General features: G+C 44.5%; 1 protein-coding gene across 4 annotated transcripts; it reads right to left on the bottom strand.

Moving 5' to 3' along the window:
- Positions 1–58: 58 nt before the first annotated feature.
- LOC119402080 (uncharacterized) lies at positions 59–13,090 on the bottom strand. Of its 4 annotated transcripts, XR_007417152.1 has the most exons (5): positions 12,981–13,090; positions 12,713–12,735; positions 9,021–9,197; positions 4,633–4,836; positions 60–501 (listed from the first exon to the last, which is right to left on the bottom strand). XR_007417152.1 is itself a non-coding variant. In XM_037669178.2 (4 exons), exons 1-4 carry the CDS (start codon positions 13,072–13,074, stop codon positions 329–331), a joined length of 648 nt encoding a protein of 215 aa, XP_037525106.1. In that variant the 5' UTR covers positions 13,075–13,090; the 3' UTR covers positions 59–328. The 4 variants fall into 4 exon arrangements, 2 of the variants coding, with proteins under 2 accessions (XP_037525106.1, XP_037525107.1); XM_037669178.2 differs by lacking the exon at positions 12,713–12,735 and having other exon boundaries at positions 59–501; XM_037669179.2 differs by lacking the exon at positions 12,981–13,090 and having other exon boundaries at positions 12,713–12,972.
- Between the last annotated feature and the right edge of the window lie 10,840 nt (positions 13,091–23,930).

The following is a 23,930-nucleotide window of genomic DNA, read 5'->3' as shown; positions in this document are numbered from 1 at the left end:
AAAGTGCGATAACACTTACAATCGGTGCTTACCTTAGATATTATTTATTCAAGAAATCTTAGGGTTTGCAAATATTTTTCAAAAGCCGTGATTTCAATGACGAATGTAGACTGAAGCGTCGGTGTGCAGTTGCTAATAAAACGGTAGCCGGAGGAATGAGGTACTTTATTTTGAGCGCATAAGGTTGTCATTGGAACGCCAAGCGCTGAGACGGTAGTCTCGCGTTCAGCGCTCTACTTATACAGACTGTTCAGTAGGGAATGCCAGTGGGAACACCGCGTTATGTGCAAGGAACGATGAAATATAGGGCCATTTATTTAGCAGAATCTCACTTGTGAAGATGCACACGAGGGTTAGTCTGCCGCCCAGAATGTGAAGGTGGCAGCGTTTCATTTTCTACAATTTGTCGAATTCGTTGCCGTGCCTCTTGAGCCTCACTTTTGGATTCTTGTTTTACTCTGGGTGTCTGGTGAAATGGTCCACCTGGAAGCTTGTCCACAACTGGACGAAATAGAATAAAAACATAAAATTCTCAGTGAAGGCGCTCAATTCCTCCAAATAACTAAACTCGCCAACTGTCAATCTACAAATATGCTTCATGAACAAAAGCTATTTTTTAAAGAAACTTATTGTCAACAATGCTTTCACGTTGCTGAAACACGGGCAATTATGCTTTGGTTGTCTTTATAAGATCCGCTGCTTACCATGGCTTACCATATTCCCTTACTCTCCAGAAAGATGAATAAAGGCTTTTTCCGAACCTAATGCTAAGAAAAGCGCGTTTACGGTCGCGCAATGCGTGCAATATCCAAATGTGCGCGTTCCGCTGGCAATGGAAGTGATGTATAAATATATATATATTTCTTCGTTAGTTCTCTCTTTCTTTTTGTATTTTTTCTCCCTTTTTTGCTTTTTTTGAAAGTATCGTCTGGCCCCAAAAGTGGGTGGGCGGCCCTTGTGCAGCGGGTTCGGCCATGGCCGTTTCATTTCACTTACATCCTCTGTCATCCGAAACTGTCAGAGTAAAATAAATATTTTGTTTCCTGTATTGTAGTACGAAGTTTTTCACAATACATATATATATATATATATATATATATATATATATATATATATATATATATATATATATATATATTACAGGATGCCGTGTAATACGACGGTACGATGCTTGTATTTTACAACACAGGGGTGCGAGCCAGAGACCGAAAACCTGGTGAGACAAACGGCGATGATGAGTACGATGATTTGTATGCACGGATGATGAAGGTGAGCTAGATCAGTCTGCGCTATGACTATTTATTTATGTATTTATACTGCAATCCCACGTGGGAGATTATAACAGAGGGGGAATTACAATCATCAATCTTGTACGGAAAACATGAATCTGAACACATACATAAATATGGAAGAAAAATATAGTTCTAATACAAACAATACCCTTAAGAAAGGACAATAGACAATATTTACAAATACATTATCAACCATATTGATAAAATAAAATCCAAGATATGCAGGATAATAAGTATTGCTGAAACCAACTCGCATATTCAGATTAAAAAAAAAAAAAACATCAGTTTTTATGTCTACACAATTTCAGAACCTAAGTTACGCTTTACGAAATTTGCCCCGTTTACGAAAGCGGTCCAAAAGGTACAAAGTTAGGAGGGGCATGAACGCCGAGAAATAGGGCTTTAGGCGAGAGAGATGGGCGATTTCGGTGCTGCAGCGGCGGCAGTAAATAGCTGAGCGCAAAGCACACACGCGATTGATTACGGCAGTTGTTCGTTCGAGCGCGGACAGTCTGAAGAAATTTTTCCCACAGCCGCGATGTGCGAACAGGTGTCCACCGGAGCACATCGTCAGCTGGGCGGAACAAACCAACCCTGCAAGCGGATTCACACTTGGCCTCAAAGGAGGCGAAAGCGGCAAACCTCATCAGAAATCCACTCGCCTCACCGCCTAAGCGGCCGAAAACCGATCCGCGGCGAGATTCATCTGAAAAAAAAAAAATCGGTGCAAGACCAATTGTTCCGGCACGTGATAGCGCAACGCCTTTCAGCATCACAGGATGTTGTACTTTGGCGGTACTAGCATATAAAACACGCCACATAAGTAGAGTGTACTAGAACATGGGAGTACTCGGAACGGCTGCAGCACCAATGTACAGAAAGTGAAGCACATACAGTGTCAATCCACCTGCGGCGCTGCTATCGGCAGTCTGCAATGTGTCCTCGTGTAAGAGTTGCGCGCGGCTCCGCCAAAGTGGTGCTGGGGTAGAATGCCCGCTTACCACTCAAAAGTTCCGGTTTCGAATCGCAGCAGCAGATGGTGGGCTTTTCTTCTTAGTGTCACTTTTTATAGCTGTGTTGGTTTTCTTTTGTTTCTTAAAACTAGCTTCCGTTGCTACGTATTGCTACAAAAAGTAACGTAAAATGTGAAATCTCGTTTCGAGTCTTGTATTCGCGAAAGTCTCGGAGGCCATACATTAAGCTTTTCTTCAATCCCGGGCGATGGCGCTGGAAATAGCTGCGCTCACTGTCAAATTTCTTCTATTTTACTTCACATTTTGCGTTAATTTTTGAACCAATACGTAGCAACTGAAGCTGGTTTTAAGGAACAAATGAAAACCAATACAGCTATAAAGCGTGACACTAATAATAAAAACCCACCATCTACAGCTGCGATTCGAACCCGGGCCTTTTGAGTGGGAAGCGGGCATTCTACCCCTGCACCACTTCGGCGGAGCCGCGCGCAACTCTTAAACGACGACACATTGCAGACTACCGATCGCCGCGCTGCGAGCGGATTGACCCTGTTTGTGCTTCACTTTCTGAAGCTCGTTCCGAGCACTCCCCTGTTATAGTACATTCTAACATAGGTTTCCGGCCGCAAATTGACTATGGTGGCCGAGGTGTCGGCGGTGATTCGCATCGGCGCAATTACGAACTTCCTGTGCTGCATGACTAAATCGCATCCTAGAAAAGGACGTGTTCCTCAAGATCCTGATTTCAACTATTATTGCCAAGAAGGCTGGCATTAGCGGAAGGTGCAGGAGCAGCGAGTAGGTATGCCCCGCCATATTTCGCTTTTTGCACAGCCGGGCAAATCTGCCGCTTATGTGTCCGCTTATGTAGTTTCTTATGTAATCTGTGTCCGCCTATGTAGCTTCTGCAGGTGTATCTCCAGAAACAACGGCTTGAAAGGTTGAATGCTATCTCTTTCTTTTGTGTTTAGCATGCGTAACTTGAATTTGGTATGAAATAATAAGCTCATGAAACGAGGAAAAAGGTAAGCATTCTCTTCATTTGCTAACACAATAATAATTGTTGGGAATTAACGTCTAAAAGCTACGATATGATTATAACCGACGCCGTAAGGGAGGGCTCCGAAAATTTCGATCACCTAGGGTTCATTATCCTGCAGCTAAATCTAAGTACACGGGCCTCAAGCGTTTTCGCCTCCATCGAAAATGCGGCATATATATATATATATATATATATATATATATATATATATATATATATATATATATATATATATATATATATATATATATATATATGTTAACTCGAACGACCACAATAGCCCTTGGTTTCCAAATAACTGTTGAGGTTCGTATTGCATTATATCATATCATATTTCAGTAAAGTTCAATGTCAAGTGCAAGTCCGCGACGCCATCAGTCCACAGCCTTTTATTTTCTCGCATTTATTTAGCAGCCTTATACGTACTTTCGCTTACTCAAGGCTTTAGGAACTATACGAAATCGCCTATGGCCCGAGAGGAATACACAAATCTCCCTGCCATCTAAGCAGATGAGATATAGAGGCGTTTCGCGATAGTATTCGAGGTAGCTTTCATTTCTGCATCGTAACACATAACGTATTTTTACATTGTCACATTTTGTTCCATTAATGAAAGAATGTCTTTATTATGGATGCATAGAAAAATTATCAGTCCCTCTAGCTGAGGCTACGGAGACAGCAGGTGAAACCCTATGCTCCCACGAGGCACTAAATTATTTTGACGATCTCAGTAGATTTCATAATTCCGCACCCCACCCCTTGAATCTTTTTGCTGCTCACACGGCTTGGCACTAACTCCGGGATTGGCACGGTTGTTTCATGAAGGGGCTATATAATGTGAAGAGGCCATCAACGTACCTCATCACGTGGAGTCATTGAATGCGTCATCATGTGGTCACATGACGTTTGACACAACTCATATTCCCGACTACGCCTGACACAGGAATTCTTTTACTCGTGAGACATGAAGCTTTGGCTTCAATACCTTTTCCCTTTAGCCGATGGTTTACTTGGCAGGCAATTTTAATACAGTGCAGCCAATAAAACTGATTGCAACAAAGGTGATCTCAATATTACGAGAACTGAAACCAGGGCGAGCTTGTAAGTTTGCATACTTGAGCAGGTAGCGCAAAAACGAAGACACAAGCGAGGAACAAAGACGGGAGACGAGCGCTCGTCTCGTCTCTGTTCATGGCTTGTTTCTTCGTTTTTGCGCTACCTGCTCAAGTTTGATCTCAACGTCACAGTGTTGAATTTTTTTTTCTTTTGAACGGAAGAGCTATCGAGTGAATCTTGTAGCTCAAGCGATCGTCGCCATACTTACCATGACATTTTTTGAGGCCGAAGTCGTATTTATATACCTTCTTTTTATCTGGCCCACAACCGCTGTAATACAGCTGTTGGCTTAGTGTTCCAAACCGGGTCTTCCCATATTCAAACCAGAATCCTTGACAGTCGCTAATATGAACAAGCCAACGTTTGCAGTCCCAAAAATATGTAAGTTTCCATCTTGGTTTCTGTACAGGCTCTGCGAGATAAAAGTAAACAAATATTCCGTTTTATGGAAACCATTATTTTCCTACAGACAATGCGACTCGTCTACACCTGTACATAGAATATATATTTCAACGGTCAGAAGCACAAAATATTAAAGAAATAACGCGAACTCATTTTTGTCTGCTCCTTTCGCAAAAGTCGCTGTAAATCTTCGCGATGAAAACTTCAAGGCGAACAACACTGACTTTTCCGCCCGGACCTGCATATAGTAAGTGTAATGTTCTATTCATAACGTGCTGTAACGTGCACCTAAACCTATGTACAATGGCGCTTTTCCGTTTCGTCTCTATCAAAAAGCGGTCGCCCTGGCCATTAACCGAATCTGCAACTTAAGGCTTAGCAGCGCGGTGACTTGGACGCAATATAACCACCGTGGGTCGACTTTCTATATTAATGAGAGCCAGTGACGTAGCCGGAAATATTTTCAAGGGGGGGGGGGGTTCAACCATATTCTCTATGTTGTTTGTGCGTGCGCTTGTATGTGTGCGTGTATATGTCCACATGCAAAATTTTAAAATTTCAGGGGGGCAAGGGGTAGTTCAATTCGCCCCCCCTCCCCCCCGGCTACGCCACTGGTAATAGCTATTCTATTAGTATAGAGCAGGGGTCGTCAAAATTTTGAGGCGGAGGGCCGAGTTGCATGAAGCTAACACAGCGGGAGCCGCACGACAAATGGGGGGAAGGGCTTTGCAGGCAGAGACCAAATTCGGCGAATTGACAATAATCGCTATCTATATTCAATGGAATAGGGAAATAATCAATAATAGTCATAACTGACAATAGTAATAGTTATAACTGACAATAACCGCAAGACTTTTTCTGACTAAGTGTGAAGATGGGGGACAATGCCAACCGGAAGCGATCTTTCTTTGTTCCTGTCTAACCACATTTGAGGTCAAAGCTGCCACGTCAGCCTTCAAACAGGAAGTGACAAGGGGAGGGGTTCTGACATCGTGCCGAGGCCGCAGGTTGCCAACCCCTGGTATAGAGCATGCTCAATTAGGAGGACAAAACTGCAAGGCGTCAAATATCATCCCACGAGCAAATTATGCTGGTTGAAAAGCAAGCGATAGCTTATTTATGCCAGATAGTGACAAAGTATGCAACTCATTTGAAAATTGCCACCTACTGAACTGCTGTATTAACATTCCTATAAGTACCGAGTGACTGCGTGCGGCAGCGACGTTGATTCACGGCCCTGTTCGAATTAACGATGAGCGCCCGCTGAAGCTTTTTTTGGGAGACTAAATTTATGTAAAGTGAGCATTGATTACAGGATACCCGTCTGCAAATATGAACATTTGAACTTGTTTGGTGGAGTCACTTTTCATAAAGAGTGGGTATATGATAAACAATGACCTCGTTATCAGAAGTGAACACTTGCACCATTTTCACCCCATCGCGTGCTCTCAGAGTGTACAAGTTCAAAAAAGTTATTTCAATGTGGTAGAAGTGAACACTTTGTACCTTCTTTCGTACTATAAAACAAATAGGAAAACTCGGTTTGCTTCAGAAATAGCGAATTGCCAATTAACGGAGGCGAATAAACGGCAAAATAATAATGCGGGAAACGTTTCATTGATGACATTATCATCTTTGTTGTGGCGCAAGGTACAAAAAATTCGGCAGATCCCACGTACCGTGGGAGTCGATTTTATGCGAAGCATGCGGCGGGTAGGTGACTGTGGCGTAACTTCTTTTACTGAGCGACACGTTACAAAATGACGCTAAAGATTTGTATAAATTTTATACGCACACATATATATGTATATTGGAGAGCCGCATATGTGTTATATAACCAGTTGTTTACGGTTGGGTAACGCTGCCAATGGCAACGTGGGTATTGCAAACACCAGAAGTGGTAAGCTGATATGTAGTGCTTATACGTGTCCCGACAACGCACGCATGTTTCACGAACCCGTGTGCATGTGTGCAAGAAGTTCTTGACAGTTCTTGAACAAGGGCATCATCACCGTGATCACTGAGCACCAGCAGCTGGTCATGACTTGTTATAGGATCCGGTCGTCATCGTGGTGACGAGGGGTCTATGTGCAGTGAAGTATGTCGTATAGTAGAGCTGTTGGAATTCGTGGATGCCTCGGTCATTTCGTCAGCAAATTGTTTCCGAACAGAGCCGATGATATGTCGGAACCTGAAGCCACCCATCGCGTTGGTGAGGTATAGGCCGTCGAGGCTGGTAGGCCTGGATAGTGCTACGTAGACAAACATCAGTGGATGGTGTTTGTCGTATTCGTAGACCACATGGGCATATGTGGCCTACGTAGCCTAGTCTACAAAGTGGCTGTCAATCAATCTGGCATTATCCTCGGTCAGCATGAGGCCATCGCCCAGCCTCGTAAGAAATGAAAAGGACACTGCGTCGTTCTTGTGGACGAAGTGCACTTTACGGTGCGGTGATGTGGATATCATAGGTAACTTTCGTTAATGTATTCCTCGGGGGTCGAGCAATGCTTCATTATCGCTTGCTGAATCATAGGAATGCAAACGTAATGTTTATTAGGCTGCTATAAAAACGGAGCCAACACTAGAACTACAGACGTTAATCGGATATGACGCCTGCATCCTAGGAGTACACATCGTAGGAGTATGATGTAGTGTTTATTGCTTTCTTGTAAAATTAGATAGCCAGCAGCACAACCACAATTGACGTTGCACCGATATTACGCCTGCGTAGGCTGTTTTTCCATACCAGTTTATAGACCTGGCGTTGCTCAGTGGTAGAATACCTGATTGCCACGCAGAACGCTTGGGTTCGATTCCTGCTGGGATCCTAATTTTCATTCTTTCCATTCGTTGAGTCAACGCTGCCGATGTTAGTTTTCCTTAACGCTCTAGCATATAAGTTACCAATGTCTGTTCTCGCCGTTCCTGGGTAGATATAAACTGTTAATCACCTGTGGCGCATACCCGTACACGGCGGCTCGTGGTAAACGAGTATGTGCCACACGTGTCTAGCGGAAAGGGTTTGACGACGTACGCGACAGGATTTTAAAGTTATTCATGTCATGACCCGGCAATCATATTCGTCAAATCCTCTTACCCTCCCATGCAAATTTTCGTCTACACCAAGTTAGGGAGGCGATCATGAGAGCACCGAGACGTAGGCGGCTAGATAGATAGATAGATAGATAGATACGTAGATAGAAACGCTCAAAGTGCCAGAGGTTCGCTAAGAAATGCTTCGCATTTAAAACCGAACACAACATGCTCAAACATTACCTTTCGGAGAGACAGCATATATATATTGCAGCAAGGTTGACAATTCGGCTAGTTGGTAAGCAAGGCATGTTGTTGGGCTAGTAATGGACTAGCAAGGCATGCTGTGGGGCTAGTTGGTAAGGCTCCATTATGGTTAAAGCAGCGCAAATAACACGAACGAAGAAGCGCTTGTTGTGTCTCCTTCTTCGTCCGTGTTATTTGAGCTGCTTTAATCATAACCGACGGAAGATGTTTTCTCACTCCCAGTGCGCATCATTTCACATTCGGAGTACGTTGTGGGACGAGACTGTTGCAGTGGTGTTTTGGAAAAGAAGTGCCGCTGTCATACTGATATGAGCTGCAACATTCTGGATATCACGTATACGTTACCTTCCTTTATGAAAACATTATAAGAACAGCAATGCCTCATCATTATATTAAAAAGACATTCAATATTGTAGAACTTCTGCTCGGATAATTATACCACCTGACGACTGGCAATCACTGAGTTCAGTGAATCCACGAAAAAGCCTCGACATTTTGTGCACGCAATGTTGTTGAGAGTTTCTTTTTGTTATATGTTAGCATACATATTACGCAATGTGGTGCATGGTATTACATATAAGTCAGCTAAGCTTGCAATTTTGCCGCTTGCACAAACAATATTCCACCGTTATAAAACGCAACAATTCAAGCTTATTTTAACTGCGCCTAGTGACAGTGCGCCGCTAACGTAGTGAGCAAAAACGGACACAGGTTATTTAGTTGTTTTGATTCTCAATTCCGGCTTCCATGAGAACCATTGAAGAATCAATTTTGTTGTAAGGCTCAGAACGAAAGCAATCAAAGAAGCAAGAATATTTTCAGTTCTTGTAGTTCTAAAATCCTTTTTTTTTTGTAATCTCAGTGCATACCACGGCGCATGGACGTACTTACTCTCCGGACAGGTTATTCTGCATTGCTCTTGCGTCTCGAATCTGTTCGCGCACTCCGCGCAGACAAAGCCCTTGTCGCATGTTCCCGTGTCAGTGCTGTAGCTCCAGCTTAAGAGAATACTGTTGCAGTCTTCCACTGTGGGCTCGATGAGGCATTTTCCGTTCAATTTATGTTTGCCTGAATAATGAGCAAAAAACAAACAGCAAATGGCTAGCGGCCACATCTCTTTGCGTGGGTGAAATACGTAATTGAGGCGGCTCCTAACGCTTCCTGTGAAAGAAAATATGATGCCTTTTAAGTTCAAAACACAATGCTGAACATATTTTTGCCTGGTAAAGATGACGTTGCAAAAAAAAGCAGGAAATATTTCGATGAAAATTGTTCACGTGCCATCTTTTATTGCCTGTTGTTATTGGACATTGCTACACTTCTTACAACATTGATTTTCATGCATTTTATGCCTTCACACGCTGCTCTCCGTTTCGCTCTCCGTTTCAAGTACTAGTGTTCTTGCCCATTCCCTCTATACGCTCTATGTACCTGAAGGTGTTATCAATGAATAAATAAACAAAAAAGCTCTTGTCGACGAAAAGCCAACATGACAAAGCAAAGTAAGATAAGCCAAGTAAGAGAAAAGGTTACACCAACAATGAGCAACATCTTCTAAAGGGAAAAAACGAAGCATAGGAAAAACCTGGTGCGGTTGTGGGTTGTTTGATTTCGTATCTGTACATGTATTATGAAGGGCACTAAGTGATCATGACTTCATAGACGTTAAAACTACAAGTGTAGCTGGCCAGAAAATGCGTCTTAATTCTTCACCTCTTTTTGTGGGTATTGTGAAACTTCTAGGGTGAGAGAAAGGCAGAGGAAAGACAGGGAGGTGAGGGTAAATCTCCGATTTTCTACCCTGTACTGGGGAAGAGGAAAGGGGTTGTGAAATCATTAAAGGGAAAAGACACAGTCTGTAACTACACACTGCCAAGTCATGACAATGGCACTGCCTAAAAGCAACACATGAACGTAGTCACTGAACTGTCACAACGTGTCGTTCAGTACGTTTTTCTGAGAAACCACAGTACGCTCTCATAGCGGCTCGCGTTGACGTCCGGGTGAGTCAGTTCCCTAGAATTTCGCTTTCGGTCAGAGAGCGATTGTCCAGCTGATCTAATTCGGCTCAGAGAGCTGTTGTTTGGGCGTGAAAGCAGGTGCACTCACAGCGGATGTGCGTGATGGTTTCGCTGCTATCGCAGAGTTCACACAATGGGATATCAGACATTGCAATAGTGACTGATTATGCCTTCAAGAATGCTTCTCCAAGCCAGAGGTGGACAAGCAAGGTAGGATTCCGTCGTGATAGGTTAGCTGGGATAGGTAATTGAATATCAGGGTCCAAGGTATTAATAATAATTGTTGGGATTTAACGTCCCAAAACCACGATATGATTATGAGAGACGCCGTAGTGGAGGGCTCCTAAATGAAAACGTGCAGCTAAATCAAAGTGCACGGGCCTCAAGCATTTTTGTCTCCACCAAAAATGCGGCCCCCGAGGCCGGGATTCTATCCCGCGACCTTCGGGTCAGCATTCTAGTGCCATATCTACTAGACCACGGTGGCGGGTGGGGTCCAAGATACGCAGGCGTCGATTTGTGAACGTCGGTCCACAGGTACAACGTTAACCCTTTGAGGATCGAATCCAAAAATGTGTAATTTTTTTGTTGCTGAAATAAATTGTTCAGACAATTCTAGTTAAGAAAAAAGTTGTCTAAAATTTTTTTTCGTGACCGTAAAGTGACAAAAAGTTCTTTTTGTTGTTATATACACATGGTTTATTCGTAGTAAAATCAAGCAAAATCCCCCCAACAAAAACTTTACGGTTTTTTATAAATAAAAATTATGCATTGTATTAAACATAGCTCACAGACATACAAAAATAAGCGCACCAGAGTACTTTTCCGGTTAAAGATGTTCGTGCTCTAACACTAAAAACTTTTCAGCGTGTGATAGTCTTTGAAGCATGGCTCGCCGCGCACGATTTTCAGATGTCGCTCCTTGATCGTCATCGGAGTCTGAACTCGTCAAAAAATCCTCGCCTAACGAAGTGAAATCCGATGAATCAGATTCTGATGCGGCACTTGGGGAATCGCATCGGAAGAATCGCTGCTCCACTCACCGGCAGCAGAGCAACCGGCGCGCGATTCCGTAGCGTAAGCGAACTGCGTCAGTGAGCGCACGGAAGAAAACGCTATGGTTTTGTGCCCGTCCGGAAAGCAAAACGAGTGAAAATGCTACAGTAATCCTTCGTCTTATCGCCAAGAAGACGTGGTTAGTTTTTCCGAGACCCCAAAACAGGAAACGCCATAACGGCGGCGTCGTTTGTGTAATTTAGCGCCGCACGGAAACAGATGTAATTGCTCCCCGGGGAGCAATAAACGAGAAAGTAACAAGCGGTAACCCTTCGATAGATTAGAACCCAAACAGCCATCAGCTTTGCGGGCGCAAGAAGCAAAAACCACCCGCAAGACGAAACCGAAACCAGCCGGACCGCGTGCGCGTGATCTGATGGGCAATTGAAAGCCGCCGTGCCTCGTTGGAAAGCAACCAAAAAAAAATAAAGACAAAGAGACATCGGCGCATTAAAAATTTCACGTATTCCCGAAGCGTGGAAGCACATTTCAAGCAAGAGAAATCATAGAAGAAGGCGCGCGTTTGAAACCAACCAACCGCGCCGCGGACGCGCTCGGTTGCGCAAGCGATAGGCGGCGCGCCGTTTTGCGAATCATAAAAAAAAAAGCAACAAGGGAGAGACATCGTCGCATGAAAAAAAAAACTCCACGTATTTCCGAAGTGTGGCAGCACAGGCCAAGCAAGAGAAATGTTTGAAAAAAGCGTGCGTTTTAAAAATAAACGCTATGCCGTACATGTACGACAAAAACCCTTTGGTACCAGGAAGCTTCTGCCGTACATGTACGGCGAAAACCCTCAAGGAGTTAATATACATGGCTTTTTGAACGAAGAAACAGCGCTAGAAGAGGACAAAGACGAGAGGACACAAACACGGCTCTGACTAACAACCATATTTTATTGCCTTGTTATGATCCATTATGTTTAAAAATTATTTGCCAGCTATTATATGTCTGAAACTATTGTTAAGCACGTGTTACTGGGGAGATGTACTTTATTTTGTGTATATTACTATTGCGTTTAACATGGCATATGCTTTAATTCGATGTAGTGACTTCATACATTGTATAACATTGTGTAATGTTGTATCATCTCTGTTTGACACTTGTGTAAAATCCATGCTGCAACATGCGCCTGAACAAACGAAGAGAAGTAGGGCCCTCGTCAGATGTATTGAAACACATCTAGCCAATTTACCCAGTATGTAGTGTTCACTGTAAACCGAAATAAAGCTTTTTTACTGTCTACTTGCCAGTACGCTGCGGTAGTTTACAACGGTACGCTCACATGCGGATAGCAGGGTTCAGTGGGAGAAAATGGGCGGCCCCATGATATCGCGACGGAACTTCGACTTCCGGTCCCATTGTGGGCGGAGCCACCGAATTGATCTGGGGAGGCCTCGGGCTCCCCTAAATATCTATTCCTTAGGACTCCAATGAAATTCTTGCCATGTAATGGCGGCAGGAAACTCTTACACTTTAAATAAATTTCAGGGCAACTGCGCTTACCTTTTGAAGCGTTGTGTACATGCCTTGCAAATTGCACATGGAAGAAACAAGCAAGTAAAACAACATGAAATAGTAGCGCATGACCCATTTGAACAGGGGCCTAAGGACACAGTAGTCTATAAAAGTCGGCTTCCTGCTTCACAGACCTCTATAATTTGTTGGAAAAGGATACCTTAACCGAGTTGTCATACAATGCTCGCCTAGGAAGACGTACTGGATACATATCCGATGCTGTGGACTTTCTTAACAAAGTTTGAGTGCCACTCACTTGAGATAAAGGCAGAGTGCACATTCTGAAAAAGAAGCGGCATTGTTTTATGCCCTCGATGACGGCGGATGTTAGCCTGTAAATTTTGGAACATTTGTTCGAACAAAGCACGTCCGGTTGTCTGAGCAGTCTGAAGATGCCTGCCCTATATAACGGTTGTATAACAAAGAGTCTTGCGCGTCATCGGACAGCTGCATCTCGACCTTCGTTCGACAAAATAACCGTTCCACGTCGTATACGCATGGTTCTTGCGCGTTATGACGCCGCATAGCTAGTCGCTGTAAAAATTTTGCAGCATGGTCCTTGCATTTGTCATTACTGAAAATCCTACAGTGCGATACTTCGTTCAACGTGTGATAGTTATTGCGCCAAATAAAAAAAAAACACAAAACACGATTGGACTGCGGGAATCAAAGGAAAACGCAGAAAAGAAAGCGTGAGCTGTCAACTGTCAATTCTTACGTTAAACAGGAAAGATATTCAGCACATTGGAAAGGTTGGCAAGTTGGTTCGGATTAATGCAGGAAATGACGCGAGAAAACTACTCCAAAGAAAAGGCGCAAGGACAGCAAGAAGCGAGAAATCTTCCGGGTTATGACGTAGTCAATAATTCACGACACAGAAAAACAAGGGGAGTCGGTTTTGCGCTGTTTGTCAAAGCCAACCACGAACCACAAAGCCAACTTACTTCATTTTGAACCACATACATTACTGGAATACGAAGTGACATTTCTTGAGCTTTCTTTTAGCGACGTGGTATATCGCTCACTATCCACTGACCTAACCTGTTTATTAGAAAGGGCGTTAGATGAGCAATGCACCAAAAATAATGAGGCACTTCTATGTGGCGACATTAGCTTACACCTACTAGATCGCTCTAATATTTCATATCGGACGCTATATGAATTACATAGGGTTTCAGAGTCGCATCACTGCGCCTACGCTTGTAAAAACCACTTATGCGGCGCTCAGTAATCATATTCTGTGAAATCCGAAGACTATCACGTGACCTCCAGTATAGTAGTTAGGGATTTATCGGACCATTTGCCACAGTTCTTACCGGTATAAAAATGCGTCAGGAGGCTAAGCCGATGTTCCTAGAAAGTACGCGGGTGAATGGAATTGTACAGTGAAAAGACATAGGAGAACTTGTCAGGTGTCGGTATTGTGCTTTCCGCGCCACGTTCGTAGTTAAAGCAAAACAGACATAGGCCACTCAGCACAAGGAGCGAAACGAATTTATTGTGGCCTGCCAAACTCACACGACCACACAAGGCAACCAAGAGTCCACGTGCTACGTAGCGACTCTCTTCCGCCGGCGAACGAAGAAAGAAGCCGCAAACGTAACGCGGGCTGCTCCTTATATGCCCGGAAGTTGGAAGCGCGCATCGCTGCTGCGCAGTGGTGTTGTATCATGGTCAAAAGGTGCCATGGGCAAAGATGTCGCGCAGGACATGGTGAAGGGCCCGCGACGTGTGCACCGTCCCCGAACATGGAAGGCACATATGCAAATGAAACGTACGAATCCTTGAAGAATGCGATATCGCAGTGCATGGTGCTAAACCAACAGCGATGTTGCTAAACCAAAGAATAGCGATTGCGTTTAATTAAACAGACTATACCAGACTTTGAGCAGTTGCTTGCATGTTGTTAAAATAGTGAATGCGAGATTGTAGAAAGATTCCTCCTTCCTAATATTATTGCCACGCGGCGCCAGAGATGAGAACGACAGGCCAAGCCCTAGGACTTGAGGAAAACTCAGTCATATCCCTGGCGATCATCTTTCCTTCTTCCATAGTGTGCTCACGTCTGGCGGGGAGAAACAGCGTTTGAGAATATATTGAAAACGTATGTGCAGCACTCGGAGGGAGGCACGCAAGACGGAGCCAAGTCTGTACGAGAGATAACCAGGCGTCGTCTTCTTCTGTACTTTGCTCTTCTCTGGCGCCCCGTGGCATCACCACCGGCGGCGAAGCCACCATCCCAGTGCTCAGCTGGTCAGAATGATAGCGCTTTAGCCCATTGACTTGAACAATATCAGAAGACGATCCTGCCGTGATGATGTGAAGAGGTTCGATCTCGTATGTCACATCGGTGACTTGGTGCACGACACGTTACGGACCGGAGTACGTCAAAGTCAACTTCTCGCACAGGCCAACTCGCCGTGACGGTGCCCAGAGAAGGACTGTCTCCAGGGATGAAATGGACAACGCGGCGGCGGGCATCGTAGGAGTCGTTGCTTTTCTTGCGAACCGCTAAGAAGCAGGCGGGCAATCTCATGTGCCTCGAGAGCACTAGGGATTACATCAAGGGCGTATTCTGATGTCGTGTTGGCAACGGCAGCAAGGAGCGTCTCAAAAGATTGTGTGCGTTCTCGTCCGTACAACAGGAAAAATGGAAAGAAACCTGCAGTATCATCCCGGGACGTATTATAGGCAAATGTTACGAATGCCAGAGCGGCGTCCCAATCTCGATGGTCGGAAGAAACGTACATGGCGAGCATTTCTGTGATAGTTTGATTAAGCCTCTAGGTGAGCCCGTTGGTCTGAGAGTGGTACGCAGGTGTGAAGTGGTGTTTCGTGGCGCAAGAGTGCAATATGTCTTGGACAGCTTGGGATAGCAAGTAATGACCCCGATCGGTAAGCAGTTCTTGAGGAGCAACGTGGTGAAGTATGACGTCTTCTAGGAGGAAGTCAGCGACGTCGGTTTCACAACTGGTAGGAAGGGCCCGCGTGATCGCATACCGAGTGGTGCAACCCGTGGCATTATTATTAATGCTACGGTGAAACACCCGTAAAAGTCGCGAAGTTCTAAATGAAACAGAGCTAGCAAACATCCCCTATAAGGAACAGTACGCGCACACGCATGATGAGTAAAGAAAAAAAATATGAAGAAGACAGAAGAGCAAAAACAAAAAAAATCTAACGCGTTAAAATCACACCACGACCCACGGCATGACACGCACAGCATTTATTTATTTATTTATTTACAGATACTGCAATCACCATTTGGTGATTTTAGCAGGGTGGTACATCAAGTTAGTTATGAACAATTGCAAGTACAATGACATATAGTATATACATGTTATACAATGAATACAGGGAAAAATACTTCAACGGGCGAAAACATACAATAAAAATACAAGAATACATTTAACAATCATGTACAGTAGTATGTGCTACGATTCAACTGATTAGTGCACTTTCTCATTTCGATGAAAATAGTGCCAATGAGGGTGCTGAGACAATTGCATTAGTTAATTTATTCCACTCGACTATGATGCGAGGAAAGAATGAATACTTAAAGCAATTATTGCGTGTGGGAAAGGGGGTTATGGTGAGGTCATGTCTCTGCCTGGTAGAGTAGCCAGAAGAAAAAGAAAAAAATATCAGCTATGTCTACTTGATAATGGCCGTTAATCAGTTGATACAAAAACTTAAGCCTTGAGTTAAGGTATCTTAATGACAAAGGTGAAAGTTGAGCTCTGGTTAATAGGTCCGTAACAGAAGTCCTTGAAAAATTATTGTAAATAAAACGCGCTGCTCGTTTTTGCACTTTTTATAATTTGTTAATGTTAGTCTTAGTAAACGAATCCCATATAATAACGGCGTAATCTAATATTGGTAAAACAATTGATTTGTACGCTAAAAGGCGGACAGAAGGAGTGGATAGCTTCAGTGAACGACGTAGAAAAAACAGTTTGTAAGTTGCATTCGTCGTTATGTGTGTAATGTGTTTGTTCCAGCAGAGATCATTCGATATGTAAAGCCCCAAGTACTTATAATTAGTGACTTCAGACAAAAAAGTGTTGTTAGCATTGTATCTGAAATGCAAAGGACTTTTCTTGTGTGTAATTCGCATAAAAACAGTTTTATCAAAGTTAATGACCATCTGCCATTCCTCGCACCAAGAGGCTACTTTTTGAAATGCCTGATTTAACAGAAGTTGATCGCATGTGCTATGAACCTCTGAGTACAAAACACAGTCATCTGCGTAAAGTTTCACTTTAACAGGAATTTGTTCTACAATATCATTAATGAACAAAAGAAATAGTAGAGGTCCTAGGACTGAGCCCTGGGGAACGCCAGAATCAACCGTTACATATTTTGAGTTACAATCGCGAAAGGAAACAAGTTGTTGTCGTTTAGTCAGGTAAAAAGAAAGCCAGCCCATTAACTTTTTGTTTTTAACCCTTTGCGGTCCAAAACCTTTACCCACTTTCCGGCTCTAGCGGTCCGAAACTATTTCGCCAGTTTCTGGCGCCGCGAATAAAAACACAAGCTGTGGAAGAGAAACGCACAGGATATTTATTTTTGCTCCTGCATTCTGCAGGCAACTCTTTTAGTGATATTTGGGCAACGTATGATACCGCTCAAAGCATTCCCCTGTGTGCAGGCCAGGGTTATTACTGCTGGTTTCCACCGCCGCCGTCGTCGTCTTCGTCACTCACTTCTGTCGAATCACTGTCATCACTGTCTGGTGGAGGCACGTAATTCTCTTCCTCACTAAAGTCATCCTCGCTTTCGCTAAAAGCACCGCCGTAAAACGCACGCGGTGAAAACGTGGCCATGCTTCTCAGCGAACCGCGCGCGCGAGTGGGTACGCGGGTACGCTCTAGGCCCCGTGCTGATCATAGTGCTGCACCCTAGTGTCAAAAAAGTAAAACCTCAACAAACAAAGCTCACTTATTCCTCAAGAGATGGCCCTTCATGTATACAAAAAATGCGCGCGACTCGCGGTGAGAAAACAGCAAAATTTAAACCACGAACACCCTTGTCGGGCGGGGCCCGACAGCGGACCGCTACGGCCGTGTTGCGTTGTCGGGCGCTGCCCGACAACGGACCGCAAAGGGTTAAGTACTTTCTCTAATTTAAAAAGTAATTTTTTGTGAGAAACCTTATCGAAGGCTTTGGCAAAGTCCATAAAAATTGCATCTATTTGATTGCCGTGGTTAATAGCTTTCGCAAAATCATGTACGGTTTCAACTAGCTGAGTGCAGGTTGAAAAGCCTTTTCTAAATCCGTGCTGATGTCTAGTTAGGAAATTGTGTTTGTTGAGAAACTCTACGATATGATTGTGAATTATATGTTCTAATATTTTGCAAGATGTTGAAGTTAATGAAATTGGTCTATAGTTACCAACCTGGTTCTTGTTTCCTTTTTTATGTATTGGTTTAATTCGGGCAGTTACCCAATCATGCGGTAGTTCACCATCGAGTAATGATTTACAGAACAGTGCGTGCAAATACTTTGATGCCCATTCAGCATACCTTTTCAAAAAGGCATTGGGAATGCAGTCAGGGCCGGGTGATTTTTTCGTATCCAGTTTCAGTAGCATGTTTCAGCATTGCATACGAGAGTTTTGTATCGTGGGTTCAGAACAACGCTAGCAGAATACTGCGAGCTTCATAACGCATGTATAAAAAAAAATTCACTGACAATTACGATACTCTCTAATGCGAATTCTGAGCGCAGCTTGGTGTTGAGGAGCGCGAAGTGTGTTTGAAATTTTGACAATCGCCAGTTGTAGCATTGTAACATTCGTTACATATTGCCACAGAAACCATCAGCGCCCGAGTGCTACGCGCATCACTCTGCATTGCAAGCATCGCAAACCAAGCTAAACGCCGTCAGTGCTCGAGTGCTACGCAGACCAGCCTGTGCATTGCAGGCGTTGCGAACGAAGCGAAACGCCGACAGCCCCTTACGACAAGCGAAGCCAGCCGCAATGCACGTACCAGCCCTGCAAGCGCAAGAGCTCCGACCGTAGGGCCAGCGGGCATGACGGAGGAGGAAAGCGAGGTTAGCGGCCAGTGGCTCGTGATATCGACAGACTCCGCGTTCGCTTTCTTTCGTACTCCTTTGCTTCATCGGTTATGCCGACGCCAGCAATGCCAACGGCGTTGCCGCTCAACGCAGGAACGGACTCCTAAGAGCTGCGCCCTAATATGACTCAAGAACCAATTAGCCAATTGATTATGAGCATTAAAGGCGTTGTAGCACAGGGCATTATGAATAAAGGGATCAAGAAGAAACGACAAACGCACCTTGTTGATAGAAAGGAGCGCTAAAGCGGCACCTTCTCTAAAATAGAGCAGGCGCTGGCTAATAAAGAAACGGGGACGCAAGCAAGAGACGCATGTAACAGGCGCTCACGGGCCTATTTTAAATGCGAAGCATTTCTTAGCGAACTTCTGCGACTTTGAGCGTATCTATCTATCTATCTATCTATCTATCTATCTATCTATCTATCTATCTATCTATCTATCTATCTATCTATCTATCTATCTATCTATCTATCTATCTATCTATCTATCTATCTATCTATCTATCTATCTAGCCGCCTACGACTTTGTGCTCTCCTGGGCGCTTGGTTCATCGAATGTGCACCAAAATTGGTATGGATTATGACGAACATAAATGTATGACGAACATAAATGACAAGTCATAACATGAAAATCATGACACGCATGTCATGTACAGCATGATTTACATGCTACGCTCATGGTGCGCTGGCGGCCGTTTCGCTACTTTGATATACACCAAAATTGGTATCCTTGCGACGTGACTGTGTGACGAACATAAATAACACGAGTTAAGATGACAATCATGACACTCATGTCATGCACAGCATGACTTACGTGCCACGCTCATGGAGCGCTGGCGGCAGTTTCGCTAGCTTGATATACACCAAAATTGGTATCTTGTGACGTGACTGTGTAATGAACATAAATAACACGAGTTAACATGAAAATCATGACACGCATATCATGTACAGCATGACTTACGTGCCACGCTTATGGAGCGCTGGCGGCAGTTTCGCTAGCTTGATATACACCAAAATTGGTATCTTGTGACGTGACTGTGTAATGAACATAAATAACACGAGTTAACATGAAAATCATGAAACGCATGTCATGTACAGCATGACTTACGTGCCACGCTCATGGAGCGCTGGCGGCAGTTTCGCTAGCCTGATCTACCCCGAAATTGGTATTGCGCGACGTGACTGTGTGACGAACATAAAAACTCGAGTTAACATGAAAATCATGACACGCATGTCATGTACAGCATGACTTACGTGCCACGCTCATGGAACGCTGGCGGCAGTTTCGCTAGCTTGATCTACCCCGAAATTGGTATTGCGCGACGTGACTGTATGACGAACATAAAAACTCGAGTTAACATGAAAATCATGACACGCGTTGTCATGTACAGCATGACTTACGTGCCACGCTCATGGAGCGCTGGCGGCGGTTTCGCTAGCTTGATATGCACCAAAATTGGTATCTTGTGACGTGACTGTGTAATGAAGATAAATAACACGAGTTAACATGAAAATCATGACGCGCATGTCATGTACAGCGTGACTTCCGTGCCACGCTCATGGAGCGCTGGCGGCAGTTTCGCTAGCTTGACCTACCCCTAAATTGGTATCTTGTGACGTGACTGTGTGACGAACATAAAAACACGAGTTAACATGACAATCATGACTCGCGTGTCATGCACAGGATGACTTACGTTCCACGCTCATGGGGCGCTGGCGGCCGTTTCGCTAGCTTGATATACACCAAAATTGGTATCTTGCGACGTGACCGTGTGAGGAACATAAATAACACGAGTTAACATGAAAGTCATGACACGTATGTCATGTACAGCATGACTTGCGTGCCACGCTCATGGGGCGCTGGTGGCCGTTTCTCTAGCTTGATCGACCCCGAAGTTGGTATTGCGCGACGTTACTGTGTGACGAACATAAATAATAGGAGTTAACATGAAAACCATGACACGCATTTTCCTCAATGACATACAAGACGATGTATGCAGCTCTTTGCTGGCTGCTTCGCATTACATCGATTCCCACAATTCGTGGGATCTGCCGGCTTTTTTAAACCCCCCACTCCCCGCCCGCCTCCTTGTCCCATCCCGTTTCTTTAGCAATACTTCGTTCCGCAGCAAGCATTAACGAACTTGCCCAAGCAGATGTAAAGACATTCCGCTATGCTACAAGTTATTCCAGGACAACAAGCTAAGAATCCCGCATCACTATCAACACTGCTGTCAGGCCTGGTGGCGCAGCTTGTAGGGGTACGCCACTGTTAAGCATCCCTATTATTCTATTGTTTTTACCGTAGGTTGCCAAGCGAACGTTACTTGTTTCCAGATTGGGGGGGGGGGGTAGCAAAGGCAACGAAAGAGGCACCTATAATGAAGACTTTATTAATCGTTTGTAGGTTTGCCTACATTTTTGACGCGATCGTATAAAAACCGGCTGTGGTATATTCATAAAAGCTGCAAAGAAATAGTACAAAACAAATTTCATCAAGATCAAGACAGCAGTTTAGTGAAAAAACGCGGGACATAGATGTCCCACTGACACACGAGAGTGTTTTCAAAAAGTGGGAAAACACTGTCCCACTGTCTCATGAAGGCGCCATCTCGAGATTGCATCAACGACTATGTAGGATGGAAACGGACGAAGCAAGTGGCACAGTGTATCACTTCTCATGTTGTGCTAAGAAAGGTTGTGCGGACCTCATTTTCAGCAGTGGAAGACCACCTGCACCTGCGCCTCTTGGGAGCCTTCATAGCGCCGTGCTCTGTTCCTGTAAAGCTTACTTCACCGCATGCATCCAACCATTTTTTTTTTGTCCATTTGCCTGTCTTTGCTTTGGATGTCGAAATTTTCGAGTACGGCTGTTGTCCCTGAACATGTGCCTACTTTTCAAGGGTTATATTATGTGGAGAAAAATATTTCCACGCATGAATATCCGCATTTACAATGAGGATGATCGTGGCAATTTCGCAGGGATTGTGTTTCGATGCATTTATCGGTCAAGCTATTGCGCAAATTTACAAAAACACGTGATGACTGGAAGCTAAAATTGCCTCTCTGAAAAACCAGAAAAAATTACCCGGCATTGAGATTTGTAGGTTATTTCTATCTGGAGAAGAGGAAAATTCAGGAGCTATCATTAAAAAAAATTTGTCGAAATTCAGCGCGATTTTAACACTACTTCCGCCCTTTGAAAGCGCGGTAAAAGAATTTTCTTCGGGAATATGAATACTTCGGCAAAATATAAGTGACTTAGCGTTGCGCTAATTGCAACGGGTGATGTGGGACAAAATTTTTCCTGCAGACCTAAAAGTGGGCCGTATGTGTCCAACTGTCGCACAAAGGGTTAGGCGGCCCTCTGGCTTCACTGCTCCTGGTATTTGAATGGCCATGCGCTCATACGCTTCGAGACAGCTTTTCGGGTCTTCGAATGATGATTCGCGAAAAGTTGGTGGATCCCTGGGTTGTTGTAGCACGACTGTCGCGGGCGGTGGCGCAGTGGCTGTCATCGTTGCTGCCGCTGTGGTCGTGGCCTTTGTCTTCCGGGTCTTAACGGGTAGGGGCCCGTGCTCTGGTAGTACGCCTTACCGCCTGCGGCTAGCTCGCTGGTCAGGGTTGGTGTCGATGTACCCTTCGCGACTTCGGCTGGGTTCGCGACTTGACGGAGGCGTCCGGAACATGAACGAACAGCACCTCCACTGGATGTCACGTGGTTTTGATTGTGAAAAAAGCTGGAGGTGCAAGATTGGGAAATACGTACCTGTTTATTTGGCGGAAGATGGGCCAGGAAAATGAAAAGTCAAGGTAGAAGCAATTGACGCTGCATACTGATGCAGCGTCATAAGTTCGCCGTGGATCATATGAAGTGGCGTAACTTTAGCTTTGGTTCAGTGCTATATCTAGTTTCTTTTTCACTTTGTCTTCGTCTCTGTGCGCTGTCACCTTTCTAAGGTGCAGTACCAACTAGCCCACCACGCCATCCTCGTCGAAGGGTAACGCTAGTCCTCAAAGACAAGTCAAAGCATCACACGTTGGGCACAATCGGCAGTTTCTGTTCCGGCATTATTAGTCTTAAGCCTTAAGTAACTCAGCAGGCGCTGTCCTTGAAAAATGCGGCGTGTGGTACGCAAATTCCAGTGACCTCTCAAGTGTAATCTTAAACAGGATTACAATCGGAATGGAAGAAGAGACATTCTGCGTGGCAGTCAAGTGTTCTACGACAGAACCACGCCAGTGCTTGAAACTGCTATAAAAAAAAACGCCAGGCCTGCGCTGAAACCGCAGCACAGTCACAGCGAAAGCTGGAAGAGCGGCGTTTCTAGAGCCTGTTAAGCTCTCTTGGGGCTACAATACAAGTACACTAGAAAGGTACCCACTACGCCACAAATCAAAATTTTTGTGAAGTTCGGAAGCACCCACTAAGCCATTATTCGTCATTCTATGGAGAAGCGAGGCACCAGCTACACGTCTGTAAGGCATTATGTGCACTTTGTTGACGTGACGACTGATGACGATGAAGAATTATGGCTCAGCCCTTTGTAATGGGTTGGAATCTTTAAACGGCCCACCAGTTATGTAATTTCCATTGGGTGACGCCCAGTCGCTATTTCCCTCTCCCGTCATGCTGTATACGTTGACGTGGAAGAGAGACGGGGGGGGGGGGGGAGGGCGAAGAACTTTATTGAGACCCCGAGGTAATGGATCATGCGCTTATGGGCTTCCTTGGCAACCAATACAAGTGCACTTGCGAGGAACCCACTACGCTATAAATCATTGTAATTTACTGAGACCCCGAGTAAGTGGATCATGCGCTTATGGGCTTCCCTGGCAACCAATGCAAGTGCACTTGCGAGGAACCCACTACGCTATAAATAATTGTAATTTTTTAGAAATAGGGCAGCAGGCACTGTGCCATTTTTCGTCATTCTACAGAGAGCGTTGGTACCTGCTAAACGCATGTAAGGGATTATGCGCACTTTGTTGATTCCGCGCCTGATGACGATGAAGAATTATGGCAGAGCCCTTTTGTAATGGGTTGGAAGCATTCAACAACCTACTCGTTGCGCAATTCGCAATTGTTTGACGCCTGGTTACAGAATTCGCGTTGTACGACGC

This window comes from Rhipicephalus sanguineus, chromosome 8 (assembly GCF_013339695.2).
Source record: "Rhipicephalus sanguineus isolate Rsan-2018 chromosome 8, BIME_Rsan_1.4, whole genome shotgun sequence".
NCBI classification, from domain to species: Eukaryota; Metazoa; Arthropoda; class Arachnida; order Ixodida; family Ixodidae; genus Rhipicephalus; species Rhipicephalus sanguineus.
Note: the sequence above shows the minus strand (reverse complement) of the source record. Positions and strands in the feature narration are given on the sequence as shown.